General features: G+C 38.3%; 2 protein-coding genes across 2 annotated transcripts; both read left to right on the top strand.

Moving 5' to 3' along the window:
- The first annotated feature begins 7,941 nt into the window (after window positions 1-7,941).
- LOC120292705 (probable LRR receptor-like serine/threonine-protein kinase At3g47570) lies at window positions 7,942-9,563 on the top strand. The gene is made up of 2 exons (XM_039311034.1): window positions 7,942-8,818; window positions 8,999-9,563. Exons 1-2 carry the CDS (start codon window positions 7,942-7,944, stop codon window positions 9,418-9,420), a joined length of 1,299 nt encoding a protein of 432 aa, XP_039166968.1. The 3' UTR covers window positions 9,421-9,563.
- A 4,296-nt stretch (window positions 9,564-13,859) lies between these two features.
- LOC104451000 (putative receptor-like protein kinase At3g47110) lies at window positions 13,860-21,640 on the top strand. Its single transcript, XM_039311039.1, has 3 exons — window positions 13,860-13,913; window positions 19,366-21,067; window positions 21,246-21,640. Exons 1-3 carry the CDS (start codon window positions 13,860-13,862, stop codon window positions 21,638-21,640), a joined length of 2,151 nt encoding a protein of 716 aa, XP_039166973.1.
- Window positions 21,641-26,588: the final 4,948 nt, after the last annotated feature.

Below are 26,588 nucleotides of genomic sequence, written 5' to 3' on the forward strand. Positions count from 1 at the left end.
TCGCACGCTCAAATTGCTCTGAATTAGTCTAATAGCTGATGCTGATAAATCCAATGATTCATGTAGACTGGAGTCAATCACAGCTATCAGTCCTGTGAGTTTCATGCAAATCCCACAAATTTCAATGGTTATGTTCCATTTGTCTCTGTCAAAGTCCGTTCCTTTTGCAGAAAGCAACGTTCAAAAAAATATTTTCCAGATTTTCTAGCGTTCATTTCACGTAATTCTCACAAATGTCAATGGTTATGTAGTCCGTTTATTTCACAGAAAACAATGTCCGGAAAAATGTTTTCCTAATTTTTTCATTCATTTCACAGAAAACAACTTTGGGATTTTCCGGCGTTCATTTCATGTAGTGTTCCATTTGGCTTTGTCAAAGTCCGTTCATTTGTGGAAAATAATCCACCCTTTCAACATGGAAGGGGGAGGTGAGGGGTTCAAATCCCCACCTTCTCAGGGGGAGAAGGGGTGGGGACGAGTAAATTTCAGGAGTGGCTTTCGACTCCCACGCCCTGCATGAGACATGGCAAAAGTCTGAGAGTGAGTGTAGAGTAGGCATAGAGTAGGGCCCGACAAAAAAAAAACGTTTGGGAAAACGTTTTCTGGATTTACTTCCGTTCGTTTTACAGAAAATGAACTAGTCAGGGAAAACATTTTCCATTAACAAAAAAAGTCTTTTGAAAAATGGATAATGTTTTTCTCACTCACTCTCTCATCTCACACTTTCGTAGAGCCTTGCTAGTCCATTCTTGTATCTTTTTTTCTTTTTAAAAAAATTCAATTGTTAATTATTTTTCTTTATTTTTCTTTCTTTCTTGGCTGGTCGCACAGCCACAGTGACGGTCGATGGCCGGTCACTGGCGAGCTCGCCACTTGCTAGATCGGCCCTATCGTAGCATTCTTGTGGCTTCACATGTCTTCCATATCTTCATTCGCCTTTCGAATCTCGTTTCTCTTCATTCCGGTGGACACGTTCTTCCGGAGCGGCTTCTTTCCAACTTCAGCGCGCAATTATCCTGAAAGAAAATGAATCGAACCACAAAAGCAAAGGTCGGCTCACCTGTATATTAATCAGGTAAAAGGAACATTAAGGTGGCTAAACAAAAGGTTTAACTGAAATAATGTATTATCTCCATTGTGGAAAGCCTGCACTCTTGCGGAAAAGGGCTACGATGCGGTGATCGAAAAGTCGTTCATCGTTCAGGAGAGCAGCATCATTTAATTTGGATGCACTTGTAAATTTACTTTCGATCGAAGCTCATGGGGGTCTTATCTGGACCTTGATAACATGTCGGCGTAATACTCTTTACCCGACATTGTGTCGGATATTATTTTCGCCCTTTATTTTAGTCATTATTATCATATCTTTATTTATGAAGTACTAGAGTAGAGTGTGGGCGGGGCGCTGCCCTGATTGAGGTATGTGTTCCGCCCATGAGGTGGGTAACTTGGACTCGTACGCTCAAATTTCTCCGAATTAGTCTAATAACCGATGCTGATCAATCCAATGATTCATGTAGACTGGGGTCAATCACAGCTATCAGTCCCTGAGTTTCATGCAAATCCCACAAATTTCAATGGTTATGTTCCATTTGTCTCTGTCAATGTCCATTCATTTTGCGGAAAGCAACGTTCATAAAAATATTTTCCGAATTTTCTGACGTTCATTTCACGTAAATCTCACAAATGTCAATGGTTATGTGGTCCGTTTATTTCACATAAAACAATGTCCGGAAAAATGTTTTCCGGATTTTTTCGTTCATTTTGCGGAAAATAACTTCCGGATTTTCCGGCGTTCATTTCATATAGTGTTTCATTTGGTTATACAAGGGCTAATATAGTCAAAACACTTGGGAAAAGGAGTGTTTAAGCCGAAAGAGAAGTGAAAAAGTGTGATCCTCTTTAATATTATTTATAAATAGTAAGACCGTTCATTTTATAGCCTACAAAAAAAGGCCCAAGATAACTTCCTTTGCTATCTATATCTCTTCTATTAGGGAAAGGTTACATTTTGGAGTCCATCGCCCTTTCATCGCTATATTATTTTTAAAGTTGGAAATTGGGATGCGGGCTTGCCTGGTTCCATTTTTTTCTCCGACTTCGTGGGGTTTTCACCATGTTTTTCGTCATTTTATTAATTCCGTCTAACTAAATAAATAGAAAATACTAACAAATTGTAGGACTTGATTTGAAGGCTTCTACATTAAAACCATCAATTGAACTATACGAGCATTAGAAGTTCATGGATACGGGCATTACCAAAAAAGTCCTAAACCTTTTATAGTTTTATCAATTCAGTTATAAACTTATTTTTGATCAGTTGAATCCTAAATATTTTACAATTGTGCCACTTCAATCCTTCCGGATAAAATTGGCTAGCCGGCGGCGGCAACAAATTTTTTTAATAATATTTTTATTTTTTTGAACTATTTTATTAATTTTTAATCTTTTTACCTTTTTTTCTCTCTCTCTTTTTTTTTTTCCCTCCCTTCTCCCCCTCCCCACTCCTCCCTCCTCCCTCCTCCCTCATTCTTCCTTTAGCTCCGGCAAGAATCGACTAGCCCTCACCGGTTGTTGGGTGAGGGCGAGCCCCCGTGGCTAGGCAAGCCCCCCGTTTGCTAGATCTCGGCAAGGGCTCACCTCGCCGTCGGCCGGGCGAGGGGAGCTCCCCCAATCATTGGCAAGGCAAGCCCCCATTGGATCCGGCGAGCCCTCACCGGATCCATTGGGGGCTCGCTTGGCCGCCTCAATCCGACGATCGGCGAGGGCTGGCCGATGTTGGAGCCAAAGGAAGAAAGGAAGAAGGAGGAGAGAGAGAGAGAGAGAGAGAGAGAGAGAGAGAGAGAGAGAGAGAGAGAGAGAGAGAGAGAGAGAGAAGAAGTAAAAAAGATTAAAAATTAATCAAATAATTCGAAAAAAAATAAAATATTATTAAAAAATTTGTTACCAACGCCGAGAGAAGTAAAAAAAGATTAAAAATTAATCAAATAATTCGAAAAAAAATAAAATATTATTAAAAAATTTGTTACCAACGCCGATTACTCAATTTTGCCAAGAACTAAACTGGCACAATTATAAAAAGTTTAGGACTTAATTGGCTAAAAAAAATAAATTTAAAACTGAATTGACACAATTACAAAAGGTTTATGACTTTTTTGATAATTTTCCCGCCATTCTTTGGTCTTTACCACAACTTGGCACACCAAATGGTGTGACCTACCAAAACATAGCCTCTCCTGCCCAAGATCCATTCTGATGTTTGTCTAAGTTGCGGCTTAAGTCACCTTCCAGATGTAATATGCTGTTAGAATTTCTTTCAAGGCCTCGTCTTCTCCCATCAGATGAGAATGAGATGACCACCGTTTACTCTAGTAGTCATTTTATTGTTATGTATACGTTGTGCTGTTTCAGCACAAAGTTTCATTGTAAAAGAAGTCAAATCAATTAGTCACACTTGAGCCCGAAAACATTGCTAGTCATTACTCATCCGTCGATGTCAATGTCTATGACTTCTACTATTCACTAGACTTTGCTACTATTGATTAAGTCTATCATTATTGATTATAATTGGTCAATTTAGAGTGTCAACTAATATACATCTATGTATGTTCGTTTCAGTACCTTGGAGATGAACGTGCATCATCCTGAAATGGTTCCAAGTTTCAGAGGTTTGTTGGAGGACCAATGTACAGCCAGGAGCATCGAGAAGGAATGATATACTCCAGCAATTGAAAGCATAAACAGTTTCTTTAACGATACCATTGCAACTGGAAAGAGCTTCTACACGTTGTTCAGGGTGCTTCGGTGTTGCTCGTTGTCTCATGCATCGATCGACTAGTAGTGGTTCTTTTTACTGTATGCTAGGGAAGCTTAGATAAAACTAGATTTATCGCCTAATTTTCTGCACTTCTTGCTAGTTATATACATATATGAGAGGTAATTTGGATCAATAGTAGATATTGTACCAAAAAAATTCATCACAGCGAACCACTTCCCAATGCAAGGGATATGCCTCTGCCTCTTGTGTTGGTAAGTGCCTTTCTCGTATAAAAAAGATATGAGAAGTAGTTACGACCAAAAAGGTGTCTTATCTTGTATCGAAAAGTATGAGTATCAGTTCAAACTAAGAGATGTCATGTCTCATATCGAAAAGATATGAGTGTGTGACTGCTATTTTTTATCTGTTCAATTGATGAAAAGATATGAGTGTGTATTTGTTCAATTGAAGATTTTTTTTTTTATATATAATTTTTTAATTACGAATTTACAGTTAAAAAATGGAATAGTTGTGTCATTTTGAAACAATATGTTCACAAAAGGGTTTCGCTTTATTATTACAAACGGTTCTGGTTCAATAACTAACCGGCAATTTTTTCGTTTCTTTCTTATTTTTAATTGTTTCCCTTTTGAGAGTTTTTAGAGAAATACCGATTGCAATTTGGTATTTTCACTTGAAACTTTTTGTACCCTAGAGAATTTTTGCTAATAACCATTAGCAACCGTGTGAGGTAAATAATTCCTTAAAGACGGTATCTTTCCACGCCTCAAAGTTTGATTTCATTCTTCCTAATAGATTATTTCCCAACATCTTATTCTCCCATTCTTGTTTTCTTTCTTTTGTGCACTATCAATGGAGCAGAGATTTTCTTTGGCAAAACAATATCTCAAGCGAGGGTTAAATTATTTGCACGACTTGACTGCAATTCAGAGTGTAATTTTACATTTCATTATCGAGTGTTAACTTTATGAGTATCAAAGTCATCATAGTTGGAGCCTCCACTCTATTCATGAAGTACTAGAGTAGAGTGTGGGCGGGCGCTGCCCTAATTGAAGTAAACGTTCCGCCAATGAAGTCGGTAACTTGGACTCGCACGCTCAAATTGCTCCAAATTAGTCTCATAGCTGATGCTGATATATCCAATCATGATTAGTGTAGACTAGGGTCGATCTCAGCTATCAGTCCCGTGAGTTTCACGCAAATCCCACAAATGTCAATGATTATGTTAATTTGGCTCTTTCAAAGTCTGTTCATTTCAGAGAAGATAATGTTCAAGAAAATGCTTTTCAAATTTTTCGGTGTTCGTTTCACATAAATCCCACAAATGTCAATGGCTATGTTCCATTTGGCTTTGTCAGAGTTCATTCATTTCACGGAAAACAACATTTAGGAAAATGCTTTCCAGATTTTTCAACGTTCGTTTCACTTTAATCCCACACGTCAATGGTTATGTTCCATTTGGCTCTGTCATAGTCTGCTCATTTCACATAAAACAATATTCAGGAAAAAAAAAAAATTCGGATTTTCCGACGTTCGTTTTACGGAAAATGAATTAGTCTTGAAAAATATTTTCCATCAACGGAAAGTCTTATGGAAATCAGAAAACGTTTTTCTCATTCACTCTCTCTTATCTCACACTCTCGCATAGCCCTACTAGCTCCCTATTCTATCGTTTTTTTTTTTTTTTCTTTTTTAAAAATTTAATTTTTATTTATTTATTTTTTCTTTTTTTTGTTTATTCCTTTTTTTTTCCCTTCTTTCTCTCGCCAGTCACATGGCCATGGCCAAGACCAGGTGACCGACCACTAGTGAGCTCACCGCTTGCCAAATCGACGAGTGCAAGCCTCAAACTCAAAATCGCCTGTGGTAGGCTGCATGGAGGAAAATCAAATTAAATATTTCATATCAAACGGTAAAAATATTTCTTAATATATTTTTGGATTTTACCCAAACATCAAAAAATATTATCATATTTCTGGAAAATAACTTTCTGACATTTTCTGCAAAACGAATTAATGTAAGAGAAATCTCTCTCGCTCATTAAAGTCATGATGAGGATTTCTTAGCTCTCCGGGTTCGCAGCGTGCTTAGTTGATGAAAAAGGCAAATCGTACCGTCCAACGGCGTAATGATCGCCTATAATTTCGTGGATGGTCCAATGTAGATACAATTGTGACATCCATTAGCAGAGTAGCTGCACAATGACCGCTTACTGTTCTTCCTATAAATATGTCCTGGAAAATCGATATCACCTTATAAATCTCTTCAAAGTCTCCATTAGCACTGTTCCTTCCTCGTGTTTCTCCTTGCCTTGCTTTCATATCTACCCACTTCCTTGGGCTTTAGAGTCATGAAACTCTTAAGCATTTGTTTTGTGGAGTTCCCATCTTGCCACTTGCTTCTTTGTATTGCTCTTGTCCTATGCTTTAACCAAGTCTCCTCCAACACCAATGAAACAGATAGACTTGCGCTACTCAAATTTAAGGCCGGCATAATCGGATTTCCTTTCAGCGTGCTCAACTCTTGGAACAATAGCAATGGGTTTTGCCAGTGGTATGGCGTTACGTGCGGCTGGAGACACCAAAGGGTGACGGTCTTGAACTTGCCATCACTAGGGCTTTTTGGATCAATCTCTCCTCATATCGGGAATCTCAGCTTCCTAAGGAAAATTAGGCTCCAAAACAATAGTCTTTATCATGAAATCCCTTCGCAAATTGGCCAGTTGCGCCACCTTCGATCCTTACGACTAGATAGTAATTCATTGATCGGTGAAATTCCCAAAAACTTATTAGCTTGCTCTAACCTTGTTGTACTCATCCTTGAAATGAACCAACTAAGTGGAGGAATTCCTTCAGAAATCGGTTCATTATCAAAGCTACAATTTTTTTCTTTGCATAGAAATAATCTCATTGGTATTGTGCCTTCCTCCACTGGGAACTTATCTTCATTGGAGTTCCTTTCTTTAACCCTGAACAACTTGGACAGGAGCATTCCCCAAGTTCTAGGCCAATTGACAAACTTGCAAGTCATCGGCTTTGGAGGAAACAGATTCTCGGGTACCATTCCATCTCCGTTCTTCAATCTCTCTTCGCTAATTGAGTTTGATGTTGGACACAATCAGATACTGGGGACTCTTGATCCGTGGCATAGGCCTCAAACTCTTAGATCTTGAATTTTTTAGCATTAGCAAGAACCAGTTTGCGGGGCCGATTCCTCCGTCAATATCGAATTGCACAAAGCTAGATAGGCTTCAACTTTCAAGTAACTTCTTTTTTGGGAAAGTACCTTCTTTGGAAAACTTGTATAAGATTAGTAGGTTTGGGGTCTATACTAATCAGCTTGGAAGTGGAAAACCTGAAGACTTGAGCTTCCTTTGCTCATTAATTAACAGCAGCAAATTATGGGCGGTGGGTATTGACGACAAGTAGTTTGGTGGGGTGTTCCCTGAATGCATGGGTAGTTTATCCACCACTTTTACAATGTTTTCTGCAAACTTAAATGAAATATCTGGTGAGATTCCCAAAGAAATCGGGAATTTTTCCAATTTGGAATTATTGTCTTTGAGTGGCAACATGCTTTCAGGTGTCATTCCCTCATATTTGGGGAATCTACTATATTTAGCTAGCCTGCACTTAAGTCAAAACAACCTGGGAGGGACTATCCCATCTTTTTTGGGAAATCTGACCAAGTTGTTTGAATTGGATCTTCTTGAGAACAAATTTCATGGGCAAATTCCTTCACATCTATCAAACTGCCGGTCTCTTCAACTACTCGATCTATCTAATAACAATCTTAGTGGTGCCATGCCCCCACAACTTATTGGTCTCTCATCATTAGCGATCATTCTGAACCTATCTTGTAACCATCCGAGCGGGGTTCTACCCACAGAAGTTGGCAACTTGAAAGCTTTGACCGCGTTGGATATCTCAAACAATTTGTTGGTAGGTGAAATCCCAAGTAGCTTAGGTGATTGCATTGCATTGACATTGCTAAGGATGGGGGGCAACTTCTTCCATGGGTCCATTCCTCAATCATTCAGATGGTTAGGAGGTATTGAAGAACTAGATCTTTCGTGAAACAATTTATCGGGCCAAATTCCGGCATTCCTAACTATATTTCATTCCTTGAAACTTCTGAATTTATCGTATAATAAGTTTGAAGGCATGCTACCATGTGAAGGAGTCTTTAAGAATGCTACAGGTACTTCTGTTATTGGGAACAATGAGCTTTGCGGTGGATTGCTAGAATTTCACCTCCCCATATGCATCTCCAAAAGCTTCGAGAGTAGAAAGATCCATATGGTGATATTGTTCACTTCTGTCATATCCGGAGTTCTTGGGCTAGCTCTAATTCTAGCTTTTATATATCTTTGTTGGTTGAAGAAGAAAGTAAAGGAACAAATTTCAAGTTCAACGGATGATTTACATCCGAACATATCTTATGGAACACTTTTAAAAGCCACCGATGGTTTTTCGCCAACAAATTTGATTGGTGTTGGAAGCTTTGGTTCTGTTTACAAGGGGATACTTGAGGAAAATCAAACTGCTATTGCGGTGAAGGTGATTCATTTAGCCCATCATGGTGCTCTAAAGAGCTTCATAGTCGAGTGCGATGCATCAAAAAACATAAAACATCGAAATCTTTTGAAGATATTGACAGTTTGCTCAAGTAGTGATTACCAAGGAAGTGATTTTAAGGCCTTGGTTTATGAATTCATGGATAATGGGAGCCTGGAAAGGTGGCTACACCCCAACATATCACCATCAAATGGGAATGAGCTTCCGAAAAGGTTGAATTTTATTCAAAGGATAAATATTGTTATTGATGTTGCTTTTGTACTGGATTATCTTCATCAACAGTGCCATATCCCCATTGTTCATTGTGATCTGAAGCCAAGCAATATCCTTCTAGATGCTGAGATGGTCGCACATGTTGGCGACTTTGGGTTAGCAAAATTCCTTGTTGGATCATCTCTTGATTCTGTAGCCAATCAAATGAGCTCAGTGGGTTTAAGAGGGACAATTGGCTATGTTCCACTAGGTATACTCTCTCTCTCTCTCTCTAAAACCAAGAAATTTTATTAACCTAAAAGTTGTTGATGTGTCTTCTTGTGTGAAGTTTGGTTGCTAATGATTACTCTTATAATCTTATGCACAATTGATTTTGATTTGATGATGTGCACTCCAATTTGAATTGCAATATGATCTAAATGTGTGGCAGAATATGCAAGGGGATGCGAAGTTTCAAGAGAAGGTGATGTGTATAGTTACGGCATTCTCTTATTGGAGATGTTCACAGGGTTGAGTCCCACCGACGACACCTTTAGAGATGATTTGACTCTTCATAGTTTTGTCACAAAAGCTTTACCTGAAAAAGTGCTCGAAATTACGGACAGCATCCTACTTCAAGAAAGGGAGAGCCATTTAGGCCCATATAATCCTCCACATTGGCTTTCCAAAAGTGATGACATAATTCAAGAGTGTTTGCTTATGGTGTATAATATCGGAGTTGCTTGTTCCTACGAAGTGCCTGGAAGACGGATGAGCATAAGTGGAGTTGCAAATAAGCTACATCAAATTAGGGAGAAACTCTTTGCCTTGGGTTTACATGAACAAGGTGCACCACTAACAGCTTATATTTAGCCATTATACATTTAGTGTTGAATACGCAAATGGAAGTCGACAGGTAAAATCTATAACAAAGAACCAATCATTCTTTTTACCTTGAGATGATAGTTGATCATTATTCCCCTTCTGTAGCTATACACATTTAAACTGGCAAAAGGCCTATGGTGCGCACGCATTCTTGAGTTCCGTTGGTTTACTTAAAACTCTATTTTGCTGCCACAGTATTTTCAAATGAATCAATATTAAATTGCCTTGCTTCTTCTTCTTTTTTTCGTTTCATTTGTATGATGCTCTTTAAGATGAATTGCAACCAATTAGCTATTCGAAATCTTAATTGAAGGAAAGCTTGGTTTCTGCAGATTGACTAGGAATGGCTCGGCGTTGCTTTGATTCGAAATAATCCAATGCCAGGAATTGATCTCTGTCCTAAAGCTATGTTCAGTCAGGTAAAGGCATCAATGTTGCCCCGGTGGGTGAATAAGGATGTATAGCTTTTGGATTCAGCAATCTAGCATGTGGTAATTCGAGGACACCTATCCGCGTTTGATGTGTGTAGCAGGAATCACTCGAGAATGCTTTAGTAAAATCATGTAACTTGTGTGTATTGGATTTTCCTTCGGGTGTAAGTGCAAATTCTTCAGCACTGTCATTTCTGATGTTTACTACTGCTAGTACTTTTATTTCCGCATTTAAGTAAAGTTGCCAAATCACCTAATCACGTCGGCATAAAACTTAATACAGATATATTGATGGTTACTCTTTTTATATGGGGATTCGTGAATAACATGGATAAGCAACTTTCAAGAATAGAAATACCTAACTATATCGAGAAATTACTAGTCACCAATATGCAGAGACTTAATTCGCCAAATAAAAGTGACCATTAGTGCAGAGGAATTACAAAATATAATAGTTTAAAAATAAAGTTACTTTTCTTCATGTCAAAATCAGAAGAAATTGTTATACGCAAACCTACTTTCCATGGTGAAAAGTTATGTTGTTGGGAGACTTAGTATAATTCCGTTTTGCCAAAACAACACTTTGAGTTCACCGCTTGAGTATTATGACTTACCTAATTTTCACGTGAAAGTTATCAATGATGTGGAGAAATTATCAATTATTAATAGGCCGAAAGTTAGTTTTCCTCTTAAAAAGTTACTATTCAGGTTGAAATAAATCTAGTTATTAATAGATATATACATGCCTCACGATGATGTCTCTAACTGATGTCTCTAACTGATGAGCAGGTTCATCGGTCAACTAGGAAATGATTTTGACTGATTAAGCTATCGTGAGTCATGGCAATGACCCGCTAAGGAATCGCGCTTGATCATCAGTTCTCGGTTTATTTTCCAAAGTGGAAGACTTCAGAAATGTGCGGGCTTTGCATGACTTCAAGTCAAAATCTGGAAAGGCATCTAGATGGATCCACCATCCATCCATCCCCTCAATACACGCACTAGGATAGACAGAGTCAAAAAGAAACTCGCGCTATATACACCAAAATCTTGACTAATCAAGCTTCCAGCATTCAAAAATGCACAAGCATGGATGGAGACAAAACTGAGCTGCCAATAGGATCATCACATCTGCCTTATCATAGCATTCTTGTGGTTTCACGTCTTCCATATCTTCTTTCGCCTTTCGAATCTTATTTCTCTTCATCCCGGTGGACACGTTCTTTCGGAGCAGCTTCTTTCCACCTTCAGCGCGCAATTATCCTGAAAGAAATGAAACGAACCACAAAAGCAAAGATTGGCTTAACTATATATTAATCAGGTAAGAGGAACATTAAGATGGCTAAACAGAAGGTTTAACTGAAATAAGGTGTTATCTCCGTGGTAGAAAGCCTGCACTCTTGTGGAAAAGGGCCGCAATGCGGTGATCAAAAAGTCGTTCATCATTCAGGAGAGCAGCATCATTTAATTTGGATGCACTTGCAAATGTAATTTCCAGCGAAGCTCATTGGGGTCTTATCCTGGAGCTTAATAACATGTCGGTGTAATACTCTTTACCCGACATTGTATCGGATATTATTTTTGCCCTTTATTTTACGTCATTGTTATCATATCTTTATTTACCCCGATATTATGTCGTTTACATAATCCATGAGTGCAATTCAGTGAACTGGCAATGTATGGTCACGTAGATAGATGTCCATATGATTTCTAAAATGAGCAAGATTGCATGGGCCAACATTTTCGTAAAGAGATATCGGTACCAAAATTGGGCGTAGGCATCTCCAACATATTCAAGTCCTCAAGCCCGAAGCTTTAATTTGTAGAAATAAAACAAATGTTCTAAGTTTTACTCAGCCACTAACCGGCCTCTAATAGATTAGTGGAGGACTCATTAAGTATGAATAGATTTCCATTGTGATTAGTAGGGTTTGGGAGAACCCAATCAAATTTTAGCGCCTCCTCATGAGAGGAATCTTACTAGGTGGCTTGTCAATTCGTTATCCACCTCTAGGTATATCCATTTCGAGAGGATCTTACTGTTTACTTACTGTTCGCGTTATGTTCACTCATTGACAGGATCTTACTGTTCACTCGCGCTCAATCACTGTTCAATCTTGACTGGATCTCACTGTCCACTCATTGACCGAAACACTATTCAAGCACTTGATCGGTATTTTTTGTTCACGTCGACCGTATTTATTTAGCCAAAAGGCAGAGGAGTGGGATTCTGTAATTGTGAAGTCGTACGAATACATGGAAAGTCTCCGAGTGAAAATGTAAGTGTCAACAAACACTCCTAAAAGTTGCTAATGATTTTTCTTCCTTGAGTTTAATTGGTATTGGAAGCTTTGGTTCTATTTACAAGGGATACTCAAGGACAATGGAGCTACCATTGCCGTAAAGGTGCTTCATTTAGTCCATCATGGTGCTCTAAAGAGATTTGTGGTCGAGTATGAGGTGTTAAAGAATCAAACATCGAAATCTATTGAAGATATTGATTGTTGAAGTATTAATTACAAAGGAAATGATTTTAAGGGCTTAGTTAATGAATTCATGAACAATGGAAGCTTGGAACAGTGGCTACACCTAAATGCAAATTATCTCATGGGAATGAGATTTCGAATATGTTAAATTCCATTGGGTGGGTAAATATTGCTATTGGCGTTGCTTCCATATTGGATAATCTTCATCATCAATGCCGCATTCTCTTCGTTAATTGTAATTTAGAGTAAAGCAATATCCTCTTAGATGCTAAGATGGTTGCACATGTGACGACTTTGGATTTTGTGAAATTCCTTCTTAGATCATCCCTTAATATTATAGCTCAAGGTGTTTTTATGTTGGATCTATCCCCCACTTTCAATTTTTGACTTTTTCCTTGACCTTTATATATTCTAATCCAGATAATTACATTCCTCCATTTTGGGAAATTTTAAGGAAAAAAAAGACCTTTTTGACTGGATGGAAATGAATAGGAGTAAGCATGGACCGGGTTGAGCCGATTCACCACCTAACCCAGAGACCAACCCGCACATTGTTGTTCTCCAAGTTTTGGGATTGAGGACCGACTCTGTTGAGCTTGAAGTTGAGGATTGGACCAATTTGTGGGTCCGGTCTGGTTCCAAGGTCAACTCAGGACCAATCACATTTTGTATGAGCTGATCAATTACATTTCCGCCCCAAGTCCCTGTGTCTTACTCATTTTAATTCAACTGACTTTCGAACTGCAGTGGTGGTGGTTAGTGTGCTTGTTTAAATTGGCGGAGACTTTCTGAATGATTGTAGTATAAATTTGAGGGATGCAGCGTCTATGGCTTGTGTATGACTAATCGAACTATCATCCTCTGCATTTCCTTTTGTTAATACAGGATGAAAAGGACAAAAAGATCCAGGAATTAACGACCGAGCTGCGAAACAAGAAAGGTTGTGTGCAGCATATCAACAGCAGCCAACTGCATTTGTGAAAATCGTCGAGGAGCACAACGATCAGCTCTCGAAGAAAGTTCAGTCTGTGGTGAACAACGTTAGAAAATATGAACCTGCGGACCCGGGTCTTATGAGGAGAAGTTAGCCTCGGCGTATAGGTATATCCCTATACCTTAAGATACCTTGTACCGTGTCCTCTATTTCCCCGCACACTCTTGTCTTGCTTTTTGCCGTCTCCACAGTTGCATCGGTCTTTATTGCTTTTTAGTTTTTTCAGGATGCATGGCGGCGCTTCCGTTAGGAAAACAGAATCGATGTCTTCTCATCTCCTCTCTTTTCCTCCTCCTAATAAGTGCAGATGAATGCAGAAGATGGCGGCAGGAGAGGAACAGGAGCTGTACATATATGTTGGTGCATGTGCAATCCAAGGGCTTCTACAAGAGGGTTGACGGTCAATGATCGCTAAGCAATCAGCAAGAGGTGATTAGCGTGAGAGTACGAGTATATTGGTCATCAGAAGATTGCACGACGGTTGGCAGGTGGTTGTACTACACGCTTTATCTAGTGATGGAGAGCGCTTTTGATCATGGAAACAGGGCGATTGGAGCCGACGGGAGCCCGGTCAGTATGAGTCCTCTAGACTTGATGACCATGTGATTGATGGTCAAGAGGCATATTATATATTTCGATATGTTCCGAGGGGAAAAAAATAGCAAATTAAAAGCTGTAGTTAAATTATTAAAGACTGATCTCTTTTTTTAGGAGCAGTTTCAGATATTTCTATCTCGATCTGTAATAAATATGTAGACGTTTAATTATTGCATTTGATGATATGTATCTTAATTGGGCTATCGATTAGATTATGCACACTTATAAACGTGGAAATCAGGAATTAATATAGTGTTTTTGAAATTGACATCTTCTAGATATTTTAGAAATGCGGTGAATAAAATTAAACTTCTATTGAAAGATAATTTAAGGAGTAATTTTGTAACTAAAGTAGCGTACAAAAGGACTAAAACGGAACATTATTAAAAGTATGAGGACCGAAAGTGCAACCTTTCTGTTAGAAACTTGTAAATGTAGGTATCAAGTATCAATTCACCGTTGCTTACTCAACATACCCGTCCATATTTGGACTGAAAGTTGAAGAATTGTCGCCGAGATAAGTTGGAGGATTGAATTTGTCAGAAACATAATGCAGGGACCAAAAGTGAATTCGAGTAATAGTACGAGGACGAGTTTTGTAATTCCCCCTGAATTTTGATTCGCAGCTTATTGAGCAATAAAATGAAAAAAAAAAAGAAAAAGAATAAGAAGAGTCTAACCAGCAGTTAAAAATGACAAAAGTCGTTTAGTTGAAATGATCTTATATAAATATGTACTACAAAACGTAACAAAGCATTGCTTTGAATCATAAAACATTCAAACAAACTAAAACCAAGTTCAATGATTTTGTCGTTCATAAGTGAAAATAAAAATAAATGTATCCAAGTGGCTAATTTAATAAAAAGAATAGAGATAACGAACTCAAAAAAAAATAAAATAATACGGGCCATATCTAATATTATCTATAAACAGCAAGACCGTTCGTTTTATAGCCTCAAAAAATAGGCCCAAGACAACTTCCTTTGCTATCTGTATCTCTACTATTAAGAGAAAGATCACATTTTGGTCTCTCCCTCTTTCATTGCAAAGTTGGAAAATGGGATACGGGCTTGCCTAGTTTCATTTTTATTTTATTTTTTGGCTCTGACTTTAGTGGGATTTCCATCATTTTTTTATGTCATTGCACTGACTCCGTCTAACATAATAAATAGAAAATACCATTAAGTTTTAGGACTTGATTTGAAGGTTTCCACATTGAAGCTGTGCATTGAACTTTACGGGCATTAGAAGTTCATGGAATACGGATTGTAACACTCTTTGGTCTTTACCACAACTTGGCACACCAGACGGCGTGCGTTTACCTACCAAAACATAGCCTCTCCTGCTCAAGATCCATTTTGATGTTTGTCTAAGTCGCGGTTTAAGTCGGCTTCCAGATGTAATGTTCTATTAGAGATTCTTTCAAAGCCTCGTCTTCTCCCATCAGATGAGAAGGAGATGACCCTCATTTATTCTTGTAGTCATTTTGTTGTTATGTTTACCATGTGCTGTTTCAGCACAAAGTGTCATTGTAAATGAAGTCAAATCAATTAGTCACACTTGAGCCCAAAAACATTGCTAGTCATCAGTTATGTCGATATCGATGTCTATGACTTATGCTGTTCACCAGACTCTACTATTATTAACTAAGCCTATCATTGTTGATTATAATTGGTCAATTTAGGGTGTCAACTAATATAAGTCTATGTATGTTTGTTTCAAAAGCTTAGAGATGAACGTGCATCATCGTGAAACGGTTCCAAGTTTTAGAGTTTTGTCGGAGGACCAAAGTACAGCCGGGAGCATCAAGAAGGAATGATATACTCCAGCAATTGAAAGCATCAACAATTTCCCTAACAATACCATTGCAATTAGAAGAGCTTCTACATGTTGTTCAAGGTGCTTCAGTGTTGCTCGTTGTAAGGGCCGATCTCTGGCTCCACTTACCAACGATATTATCTGCTTTGGACTGCAAGATTCACCTGCCCCATGCCCTCATTGTTTTGTTCCAGAAAAGACCTCGTTGGTAGTTAAGATTGTTGCTACTCTTTATATAGCATATTACCTCACTGTCTTGAGGTGATATAGGATTCGGTTCATTCCTACCCCTTCGCCATCCTTAAGGCTCTTTTTAATGTATGCTAGCGAAGCTTAGATAAAACCACATTTAACGCCTAATTTTTTGCAGTTCTTGCAAGTTTTTTCTATGTGAGGTACTTTGGATTGGTAGTAGAGATTGTACCAAAAGAATTCACAACTTTTCAATGCAAGGGTTTTGCCTCTGCCTCTCGTGTTGTGACGTGTTTTCTTGAATCAAAAGATATGAGTAGCGGTTACAAACTAAGAGGTGTTCAGTCTCATACCGAAAAGATATGATTGTGTCACAATTACTTTTTGTCTATTCAATTGATGAAAAGATATGAGTGTGTATCTGTTAAATTGAAGATTATTTTTATTTTTTTATTATTTTTTAATTTCGAATTTTCAGTTAAAAAAATGAATACTCGTCTCATTTTGAAATAGTATGTTTGTTCACAAAAGGATTTCACTATTTATTATCAACATTTTTGGTTCAACAACTATCTCTCTCAACTTTTCCGTCTCTTTTTAAAAATAAAATACATTGATTTTCAATTGTTACCCTTTTGAGAGTTTCCGGAGAAATATCAAAATTGCAATTTGGTACTCTCATTCGAGATTTTGTTGTACCTAAAGACTTTTTGCCAACAACCATTAGCAATCGTGTGAGGTAAATAATTCCTTAAAGATGGTATCTTTTCACATCTCAAAGTCTGATTTCATTCCTCTCAATTGATTATTTCCCAACATCTTGTTCTCACGTTCCTCTTTTCTTTCTTTTTTGCGATGTCAATGGAGCAGAGAATTTCATTTGCAAAACGATATCTCAACTGAGGGTTAAATTTTTTGCACGACTCAACCGCAATTCAGAGTCTAATTTTACATGTCATGATCGAGTGTTAACTTTGGGTGTATCAAAGTCGTCACAATTGGAGTCTCCACTTTATTCATGAAGTACTAGAGGGAAGTGTGGGTGGGGCGCTGCACTGATTGAGGTAAACGTGTCGCCAATGAAGTGGGTAACTTGGATTCGCATGCTCAAATTGCTCCAAGTCAGTCTAATAGCTGATGCTGACATATCCAATGATTCTTGTAGACCGGGGTCAATCACAGCTATCACGCAAATCCCACAAGTTTCAATGGTTATATTCCATTTGGCTCTAAGTCCGTTCATTTCGTGAAAAACAACATTCAGAAAAACGTTTTCAGATTTTTCAATATTCATTTCACCAAAATCCCACAAATGTCAATGGTTATGTAGTCCGTTCATTTCGCGGAAAACAACATCCAGAAAAATGTTTTCCAGATTTTCCGTTCATTTTGTGGAAAATAACGTTCAGAAAAATGTTTTCCGGATTATCCGGCGATCGTTTCACGTAATGTTCCATTTGGCTTTGTCAAAGTCCGTTCATTTTGCGGATAACAACATTTAGAAAAATGTTTTCCGGATTTTCCGGCATTCATTTCACGGAAAATGAACTAGTCAGGGAAAACATTTTTCATCAACGAAAAAAGTCTTTTGGAAAGCGAAAAATATTTTTCTCACTCATTCTCTCTTATCTCACACTTTCGCACATCCCTACTAGCCCCCTCTTTCATCTTTTTTCTTTTCTAAAAATTCAATTTTTAATTCTTTTTCTTTTTCCTTTCTTCTTTCTTGGCTAGTCGCATGGCCATGGTGACAGTCAACGATTGGTCAATGGCAAGCTCGCCGCTTGCCAAATTGGTGAACGCAAGCCTCAAGCTCGAGCTCGCCCGTGGCAGGTTGCCAATTGTCGCCGTGACTGGTGACCGACCGAAGAAGAAGGAGAAAAGGGAAAGGAAAACTAATTAAAGTTTTGATTTTTCTTTAAAAGAAGTGTATGGAGGAAAATCAAACTAAATATTCCATATCAAATGACTGAAAATATTTTCTAACTTACTTTCAAGTTTTAGTTGAATGTCTGAAAATATTATCATTTTTCTAAAAAATAATTTCAAATATTTTTCGCGAAACGAATTAATGTAAGAGAAATCTCATTCATAAAAGTCATTATGGGGATTTCTTAGCTCTCCAGGTTTTTAGCGTGCTTAGTTGATGAAAAATGTCAAATTGTACCGTCCAACGGTGTAACGATTGCCTTATAATTTCATGGATGGTCCAAGGTAGATACAATTGTGATGTGACATCCGTTAGAGGAGTGGATGGGAGAAGAGAGGAAGAACCAACGAATGCACTGCTCACTGTTCTTCTTATAAATATGTCCTGAAAAATCGACACCTTCTTATAAATCTCTTCAAAGTTTCCATTAGCACTATTCCTACCTCTTGTTTCTTCTTGACTTGCTTTCATATCTACTCGCTTCCCTTGGGCTTTGAGTCATGAAACTCTTAAGCATTTGTTTTGTAGAGCTCCCATCATGCCACTTGCTTCTTTGTATTGCTCTTGCATTGTGCTTTAACCAAGTCTCCTCCCACACTAATGAGACAGACAGACTCGCGTTGCTCGCATTTAAGGCTGGCATAATCGGAGATCCTTTCAGTGTGCTCAACTCATGGAACAATAGCATTGTGTTTTGCCAGTGGTATGGTGTTACATGCGGCCGGAGACACCAGAGGGTAACGGTGTTGAACTTGTCATCACAAGGGCTTTCTGGATCAATCTCTCCTCATATTGGGAATCTCAGCCACCTTAGGGAAATTTGGCTCCAAAACAATAGTCTCCATCATGAAATCCCTTCGCAAGTTGGTCAGTTGCGCCACCTTCGATTCTTACAACTACACAATAATTCATTGGTTGGTGATATTCCCAAAAACGTATCAGCTTGCTCTAACCTTGTTCAACTCATCCTTCAAATGAACAGACTAAGTGGAGAAATTCCTTCAGAAATCGGTTCATTATCAAAGCTACAATCGTTTTCTTTGCATGGAAATAATCTCATTGGTACTGTGCCTTCCTCCATTGGGAACTTATCTTCACTAGAGTTCCTTTCTTTAACCCTAAACAACTTGGGCGGGAGCATTCCCCAAGTTCTAGGCCACCTGACAAACTTGCGAGCCTTCGGCTTTGGAGAAAATAGATTCTCGGGTACAATTCCATCTTCATTATTCAATCTCTCTTCGCTAAATCTCTTTGATGTTGGAAACAATCAGATACAAGGGACTCTTTATGTAGGCATAGGCCTCAAACTATTAGATCTTGAATTTTTAGCGTTGCTAGGAACCAACTTGCGGGGCCAATTCCTCCGTCGATATCAAATTGCACAAAGCTAGATAAGCTTCAACTTGCGGTAACGTATTTTCTGGGAAAGTACCTTCTTTGGAAAATTTGTATAAGCTTAGTTGGCTTGAGGTCTTTACTAATCAGCTTGGAAGTGGAAAACCTGAAGACTTGAGCTTCCTTTGCTCGGTAATTAATAGCAGCAAATTACAGAAAGTGGGTATTGGCAACAACAAGTTTGGTGGGGTGTTCCCTAAATGCATGGGTAGTTTATCTACCACTCTTACAAGATTTTCTGCAAGCATCAATGAAATAATTGGTGAAATTCCCGAAGAAATCGGGAATTTTTCCAATTTGGAAGTGTTGCATCTAGGTGCCAACTCACTTTCTGGGGCTATCCCCTCAAATTTGAGGAATCTACAAAATTTAGCTGTACTGATCTTAAATCAAAACAACTTGGGAGGGACTATCCCATCTTTTTTGGGAAATCTAACCAAGTTGCTTGAGTTGTATCTTGAAGGGAACAATTTTCATGGGCAAATTCCTTCACATCTATCAAACTGCCGATCTCTTGATCAGCTCGACCTGTCCGAGAACAATCTTAGTGGTGCCATTCCCCCACAACTTATCGGTCTCTCATCGTTAGCGATTATTCTGAACCTATCTTGTAACCATCTAAGTGGGGTTCTACCCATAGAAGTTGGTAACTTGACAGCTTTGACTGCGTTTGACATCTCGAACAATTTGTTGGTAGGTGAAATCCCAAGTAGTTTAGGTGATTGCATTGCATTGACATCGCTAAGGATGGGGGGCAACTTCTTCCATGGGTCCATTCCTCAATCATTCAGATGGTTAGGAGGTATTGAAGACCTAGATCTTTCACAAAACAATTTATCAGGCCAGATTCCAGCATTCCTAGCTATATTTCATTCCTTGAAACTTCTAAATCTATCGCACAATAAGTTTGAAGGCATGTTACCACGTGAAGGAGTCTTTAAGAATGCTACAGGTACTTCTATTATTGGGAACAATGAGCTCTGCGGCGGATTGCCAGAATTTCGCCTCCCCACATGCATCTCCAAAAGCTTCGAGAGTGGAAAGATCCATATGGTGATATTGTCCACTTTTGTTATATCCGGAGTTCTTGGGCTAGCACTTATTCTAGCTTTTATATATCTTTGTTGGTTGAAGAAGAAAGTAACAGAACAAGTTTCAAGTTCGATGGATGATTCTCGTCGAAACGTATCTTATGGAACACTCTTAAAAGCTACCGATAATTTTTCTCCAATGAATTTGGTCGGTGTTGGAAGCTTTGGTTCTATTTACAAGGGGATACTTGAGGAAAATCAAATAGCTATTGCAGTGAAGGTGCTTCATTTAGCCCATCATGGTGCGTTGAAGAGCTTCATAGCTGAGTGTGATGCATTAAAAAACATAAAACATCGAAATCTTTTGAAAATACTGACAGTTTGCTCGAGTAGTGATTACCAAGGAAGTGATTTTAAGGCCTTGGTTTATGAATTCATGGATAACGGAAGCCTGGAACGGTGGCTACACCCAAACGCATCATCATCTCATGGGAATGAGCTTCCGAAAAGGTTGAATTTTGTTCAGAGGATAAGTATTGCTATCGATGTTGCTTCTGCACTGGATTATCTTCATCACCAGTGTCATACCCCCATTGTTCATTGTGATTTGAAGCCAAGTAATATCCTCTTAGATGTTGAGATGGTCGCACATGTTGGTGACTTTGGGTTAGCAAAATTCCTTGTTGGATCATCCCTTGATTCTGTAGCCAATCAAATGAGCTCAATGGGTCTAAGAGGGACAATTGGTTATGCTCCGCCGGGTACTCTCTTTCTCTCTCTCCCTAAAACCAAGAAATTTTGTTAACGTAAAAGTTGTTGATGTGTCTTCTTGTGTGAAGTTTGGTAGCTATGATTGCTCTTATGGTCTTATGCACAATTGATTCTGATATGATGATTTGCACTCCAATTTATATTGCAAATGATCTAAATGTGTGGCAGAATATGCAATGGGATGCGAGGTTTCAAGAGAAGGTGATGTGTATAGTTATGGCATTCTCTTATTGGAGATGTTCACAGGGTTGAGTCCCACCGACGACACCTTTAGAGATAATTTGACTCTTCATAGTTATGTCGCAAATGCTTTGCCTAAACAAGTGCTTGAAATTACGGACAACATCCTACGTGAAGAAAGAGAGAGCCATTTAGGCCCATATACTCCTCCGCATTGGCTTTCCAAAAGCGATGGCATATTTCAAGAGTGTTTGCTTATGGTGTATAATATCGGAGTTGCTTGTTCCTATGAAGTGCCGGGAAGACGGATGAGCATCAGCGGAGTTACAAATAAGCTACATCAAATTAGAGAGAAACTCTTTGCCTTGGGTTTACATGGATAAGGTGCTCCACTAATAGCTTATATTTAGCTGTTATACATTTAGTGTTGAATACGCAAACGGAAGTGGACAGATAAAATCTATAACAAAGAACCAATCATTCATTTTTCCTTAAGATGATAGTTGATCATTATTCCCCTTCTGTAGCTATACGTATTTAAACTGGCACAAGGCCTATGGCAGCAAAATAGTTCTGTTTGTTTACTTAAAACTCTATTTTCCTGCCATAGTATTTTAAAATGAATCCAAAATAAATTGCCTTGCTTCTTCTTCTTTTTTTCGTTTCATTAGTATGATGCTCTTTAAGATGAATTGCAACCAATTAGCTATTCAAAATCTTAATTGAAGGAAATCTTGGTTTCTGCAGATTGACTAGGAATGGCTCGGCGTTGCTTTGATTCGAAATAATCCAATGCCAGGAAGTGAGCTCTGGCCCCTAAAGCTATGTTCAGTCAGGTGTAGGCAATAATGTTGTCCCGGTGGGTTAATAAGGATGTATGGCGCTCGGATTCGGCATTCTAGCATGTGGTAATTTGAGGACACCTATCCGGGTTTGATGTGTGTAGCAGGAATTAGTCGAGAATGCTTTAGTAAAATCATGTAACCTGTGTGTATTGGATTTTTTTCTTCGGGTGTAAGTGCAAATTCTTCAGCACTGTTATTTGTGATGTTTACTACTGCTTGTACTTTTATTTCCGCATTTAAGTAAAGTTGCCAAATCACCTAATCACATAGGCTAAAACTTAATATAGATATACTGACAGTTACTCTTTTTATATGGGGATTCGTTGATCATATGGATAAGCAACTTTCAAGAATAGAAATTACTAACTACATTAAAAAATTACTAGTTGCCAATATGCTCAGACTTACTTCGCTAACTAAAAAGTGACCACTAGCGCAGGAAAATTACTAAATATAATAGTTTAAAAGTAAAGTTACTTTTCTTCATAAAATCAGTAGTCATTGTTATACGCAAACCTACTTTCCATGGTGAAAAGTCATGTTGTTAAAAGACTTGGTATAATTCTGTTTTGCCAGAACGACACTTTGAGTTCACCACTTGAGTATTATGACTTACCTAATTTTCACATGAAATTTATTAATGATGTGGAGAAATTATCAATTATTAATAGGCCGAAAGTTAATTTTCCTTTTAAAAGTTACTATTCAGGTTGAAATAAATCTAGTTATTAATAGATACATACATGCCTCACGATGTTGTCTCTAACTGATGAGCAGGTTCATCGGTCAACTATGAAATGATTTTGACTGATTAAGCTATTGTGAGTCATGACAATGACCAGCTAAGGAATCGCGCTTGATCATCAGTCTTCGGTTTATTTTCCAAAGTGGAAGACTTCAGAAATTTGCGGGCTTTGCTTGACTTCAAGTCAAAATCTGGAAAGGCATCTAGATGGATCCACCATCCATCCCCTTAATACACGCACTAGGATAGACACGAAGTCAGAAACTCGTGCTATGTACGCCAACATCTTGACTAATCAAGCTTCCAGCATTAAAAAATGCACAAGCATGGCTGGAGACAAAACTGAGCTGCCAATAGGAACATCACATCTGCCTTATCATAGCATTCTTGTGGCTTCACCTGTCTTCCATATCTTCCTTCGCCTTCCGAGTCTTGTTTCTCTTCATCCCAGTGGACACGTTCTTTCCGAGCAGCTTTTTCCCCCCTTCAGCGCGTAATTATCCTGAAAGAAAATGAAACGAACCACAAAAGCAAAGAACGGCTGAACTATATATTAATCAGGTAAGAGGAATATTAAGATGGAAGGTTTAACTGAAATAATGTGTTATCTCCACTGTAGAAAGTCTGCACTCTTGTGGAAAAGGGCTGCAATGCGATGATCGAAAAGTCGTTCATCCTACAGGAGAGCAGCATCATTTAATTTGGATGCACTCGCAAATTTAATTTCGAGCGAAGCTCGTGGGGGTCTTATCCTTGAGCTTAATAATATGTTGGCGTAATACTCTTTACTCAACATTTTATTGCATATCATTTTCGCCCAATAGTTTACGTCATTATTATCATATCTTTATTTATCATGATAATATGTCATTTTATTTTACATCATTATTATCATATCTTTGTTTATCGTGATATTATGTCATTTACATGATCAATGAATGCAATTCAGTGAACTAGCAACGTATGGTCACATAGATAGATGTACATATGATTTCTAAAATGAACAAAGATTGCATGGGCAAATGTTTTCATAAAGAGATATTGGTACCAAAATAGGGCGTTAGGCATCTCCAACATAATCAAGTCCTCGAGCCTGAATCTTTAATTTGTAGAAATAAAACAAATGTTCCAAGTTTTACTTGGCCACTAACCGGCCTCTAATAGGTTAGTGGAGAACCTATTAAGTATGAATAGATTTCCATTGTGATAAGTAGGGTTTGAGAAAACCCCAATCAAATATTAGCGCCTCCTCATTAGAGGAATCGTCCCTGATAGCTTGTCAATTCGTTAATGACCTCCAGGGTATATCCAACTCGAGAGGATCTTACTGTTTAATTACTGTTCACGTTAAGTTCACTCATTGACCAGATATTACTGTTCACTCATGCTCAATCACTGTTCAATCTCGATCGGATCTCACTGTCCACTCATTGACCGGAACCCTATTCAATCACTTGACCAGTATTTACTACTCACGTCGACCGTATTTATTTAGCCAAAAGGCAGAGGAGTAAGAGTCTATAACTGTGAAGTCGTACGAATACATAAAAGTCTTCGAGTGAAAATGTAAGTCAACAAACACTCCTAAAAGTAGCTAATGGTTTTTCTTCAATGAATTTAATCGATATTGGAAGCTTTGGTTCTGTGTACAAGTGACACTCGAGGACAATGGAGCTACCATTACCATAAAGGTGATTCATTTAGTCCATTGTCGTGCTCTAAAGTGATTCATAGTCGAGTACGAGGCATTAAAGAACCAAACATCGAAATCTATTGAAGACATCGATTACTCAAGTAGTAATTATGAAGAAATTGATTTTAAGGCCTTGGTTAATGAATTCATGAGCCATGGAAGCTTGGAACAGTGGCTTTACCTAAATGCAACATTATCTCATGGGAATGAGATTTCGAAAATGTTAAATTTCATTGGTGGGTAAATATTGCTATTGGCATTGCTTCCAAGTGGATTATCTTCAGCTTCAACGCCGCATTCTCTTCATTAATTGTAATTTAAAGTAAAGCAATGTCCTCTTAGATGCTAAGATGGTTGCCCATGTGACAACTTTGGATTTTGTGAAATGCCTTCTTAGATCATCCCTTAGTATCATAGCTCAAAGTGTTTTTATGTTTGATCTATCCCTTACTTTCAATTTTTGACTTTTTCCTCGACCTTTGGATAATCTTATCAAGATAATTACATTCCTTCATTTTGGGAAATTTTAAGGAAAAAAAGACCTTTTTGATTGGATGGGTATGAACAGGAATGAGCATGAACCGGGTTGAGGCGACCCACCATCTGACCCATGGACCAACCCACACAGTATTGGTCCCCAAACTTTAAGATTGAGGACCGACTCTGTTAAGCTTAGAGCCGAGGATTGGACCAATTTGTGGGTCCAGTCCGATTCCAGGATCAACTTGGGACCAATCACATTTATGTACAAGCTGTTCAGTTACTTTTCCGCCCCAAGTCCCTGCGTCTTACTCATATCCATTCAACTGATTTTTGAACTGGCAGTGGCGGTGGTTGTTGTGCTTGTTTAGATTGGCCGAGACTCATCTGAATGATTGTATTATAAATTTGAGGTATGCAGTGTCTATGGCTTGCGTATGATTAATCAAACTATCGTCCTATGCATTTTCTTTTGTTAATGTAGGACGAAAAGGAGAAGAAAATCCAGGAATTAACGGCCGAGCTGCAAAACAAGAAAAGATTGTGTGCAGCATACCAAGAGCAGCTAACTGCATTAGTGAAAATCGTCGAGGAGGACAACGATCAGCTCTCGAAGAAAGTTCAGTCTGTGGTGGACAACATTAGAAAATACGAACCTGTGGACCCGGGCGTTATGAGGAGAAGTTAGCCTCGGCGTATAGGTATATCCCTATACCTTTGTACCGTGTCCTCTATTTCCTAGCGCACTCTGTGTCTTGCTATTTGCCGTCTCCTCAGTTGCATCGTTCTTCATTGCCTATTAGTTTTTTCAGGATGCGTGATGGCGCTTTTGTTAGGAAACAGAATTGATGCCTTCTCATCTCCTTTCTTTTCCTCCTTTCAATAAGTGCAGATGAATGCAGAAGATGGCACCAGGAGAGCGACATGAGTTGAAAATATACGTTGTTACTTGTGCAATTCAAGGGCTTCTACAAGAGGGTTGATGGTTAATGATCGCGAAGTAATCAAAAAGAGATGATTTAGCCTGGAAGTACGAGTAAATTGATCATCGGAGGATTGCACAGCTGTCGGCAGTGGTTATACTACTTGCTTTATCTAGTGATGAGAGAGCACTCATATTGTGCTTTTGATGGAAACACGGCGATCGGAGCCGACGGAAGCCCGATTAGTATGACTTCTCTAGACTTGATGGCCATGTGATTAATGGTCAAGAGGCATATTACAGTTCGATATGTTCGGAGGGGAAAAAATAGCAAGTTTAAAACTGTAGTTAAATTATTTAAAAGTGATCTTTTTTTTTCTAAGAGTAGTTTTCAATATGTCTATCTCGATCTGTACTGAGAATGTGGATGTTTAATTATCAGATTTGATGGAATTTATCTTAATAGGGCTAACAATTAGAGTGTGCATACTTATAAACGTGGAAATCACAAATTAATATTTTGTTTTTGAAATTGACATTTTCATGATGTTTTAGAAATGCCGTGAATAAAATTAAGCTTCTATTGAAGAATAATTTAAGGACTAGTTTTGTAACTAAAATAGAGTATAAAGGACTAAAATGGAAC

This window comes from Eucalyptus grandis, chromosome 1, assembly GCF_016545825.1.
Source record: "Eucalyptus grandis isolate ANBG69807.140 chromosome 1, ASM1654582v1, whole genome shotgun sequence".
Classification (NCBI taxonomy): domain Eukaryota; kingdom Viridiplantae; phylum Streptophyta; class Magnoliopsida; order Myrtales; family Myrtaceae; genus Eucalyptus; species Eucalyptus grandis.

Excerpts from the sequence above, each read along its gene's own strand:
- LOC104451000 (XM_039311039.1), top strand. The coding sequence starts at position 13,860 with ATGGAGAGCGCTTTTGATCATGGAAACAGGGCGATTGGAGCCGACGGG. Across the intron at positions 13,914-19,365 it reads TTGGAGCCGACGGGAGCCCG|CTTGGAAGTGGAAAACCTGA; the intron begins GTCAGTATGAGT and ends TTTACTAATCAG. Across the intron at positions 21,068-21,245 it reads AATTGGTTATGCTCCGCCGG|AATATGCAATGGGATGCGAG; the intron begins GTACTCTCTTTC and ends AATGTGTGGCAG.
- LOC120292705 (XM_039311034.1), top strand. The coding sequence starts at position 7,942 with ATGCTACCATGTGAAGGAGTCTTTAAGAATGCTACAGGTACTTCTGTT. Across the intron at positions 8,819-8,998 it reads AATTGGCTATGTTCCACTAG|AATATGCAAGGGGATGCGAA; the intron begins GTATACTCTCTC and ends AATGTGTGGCAG.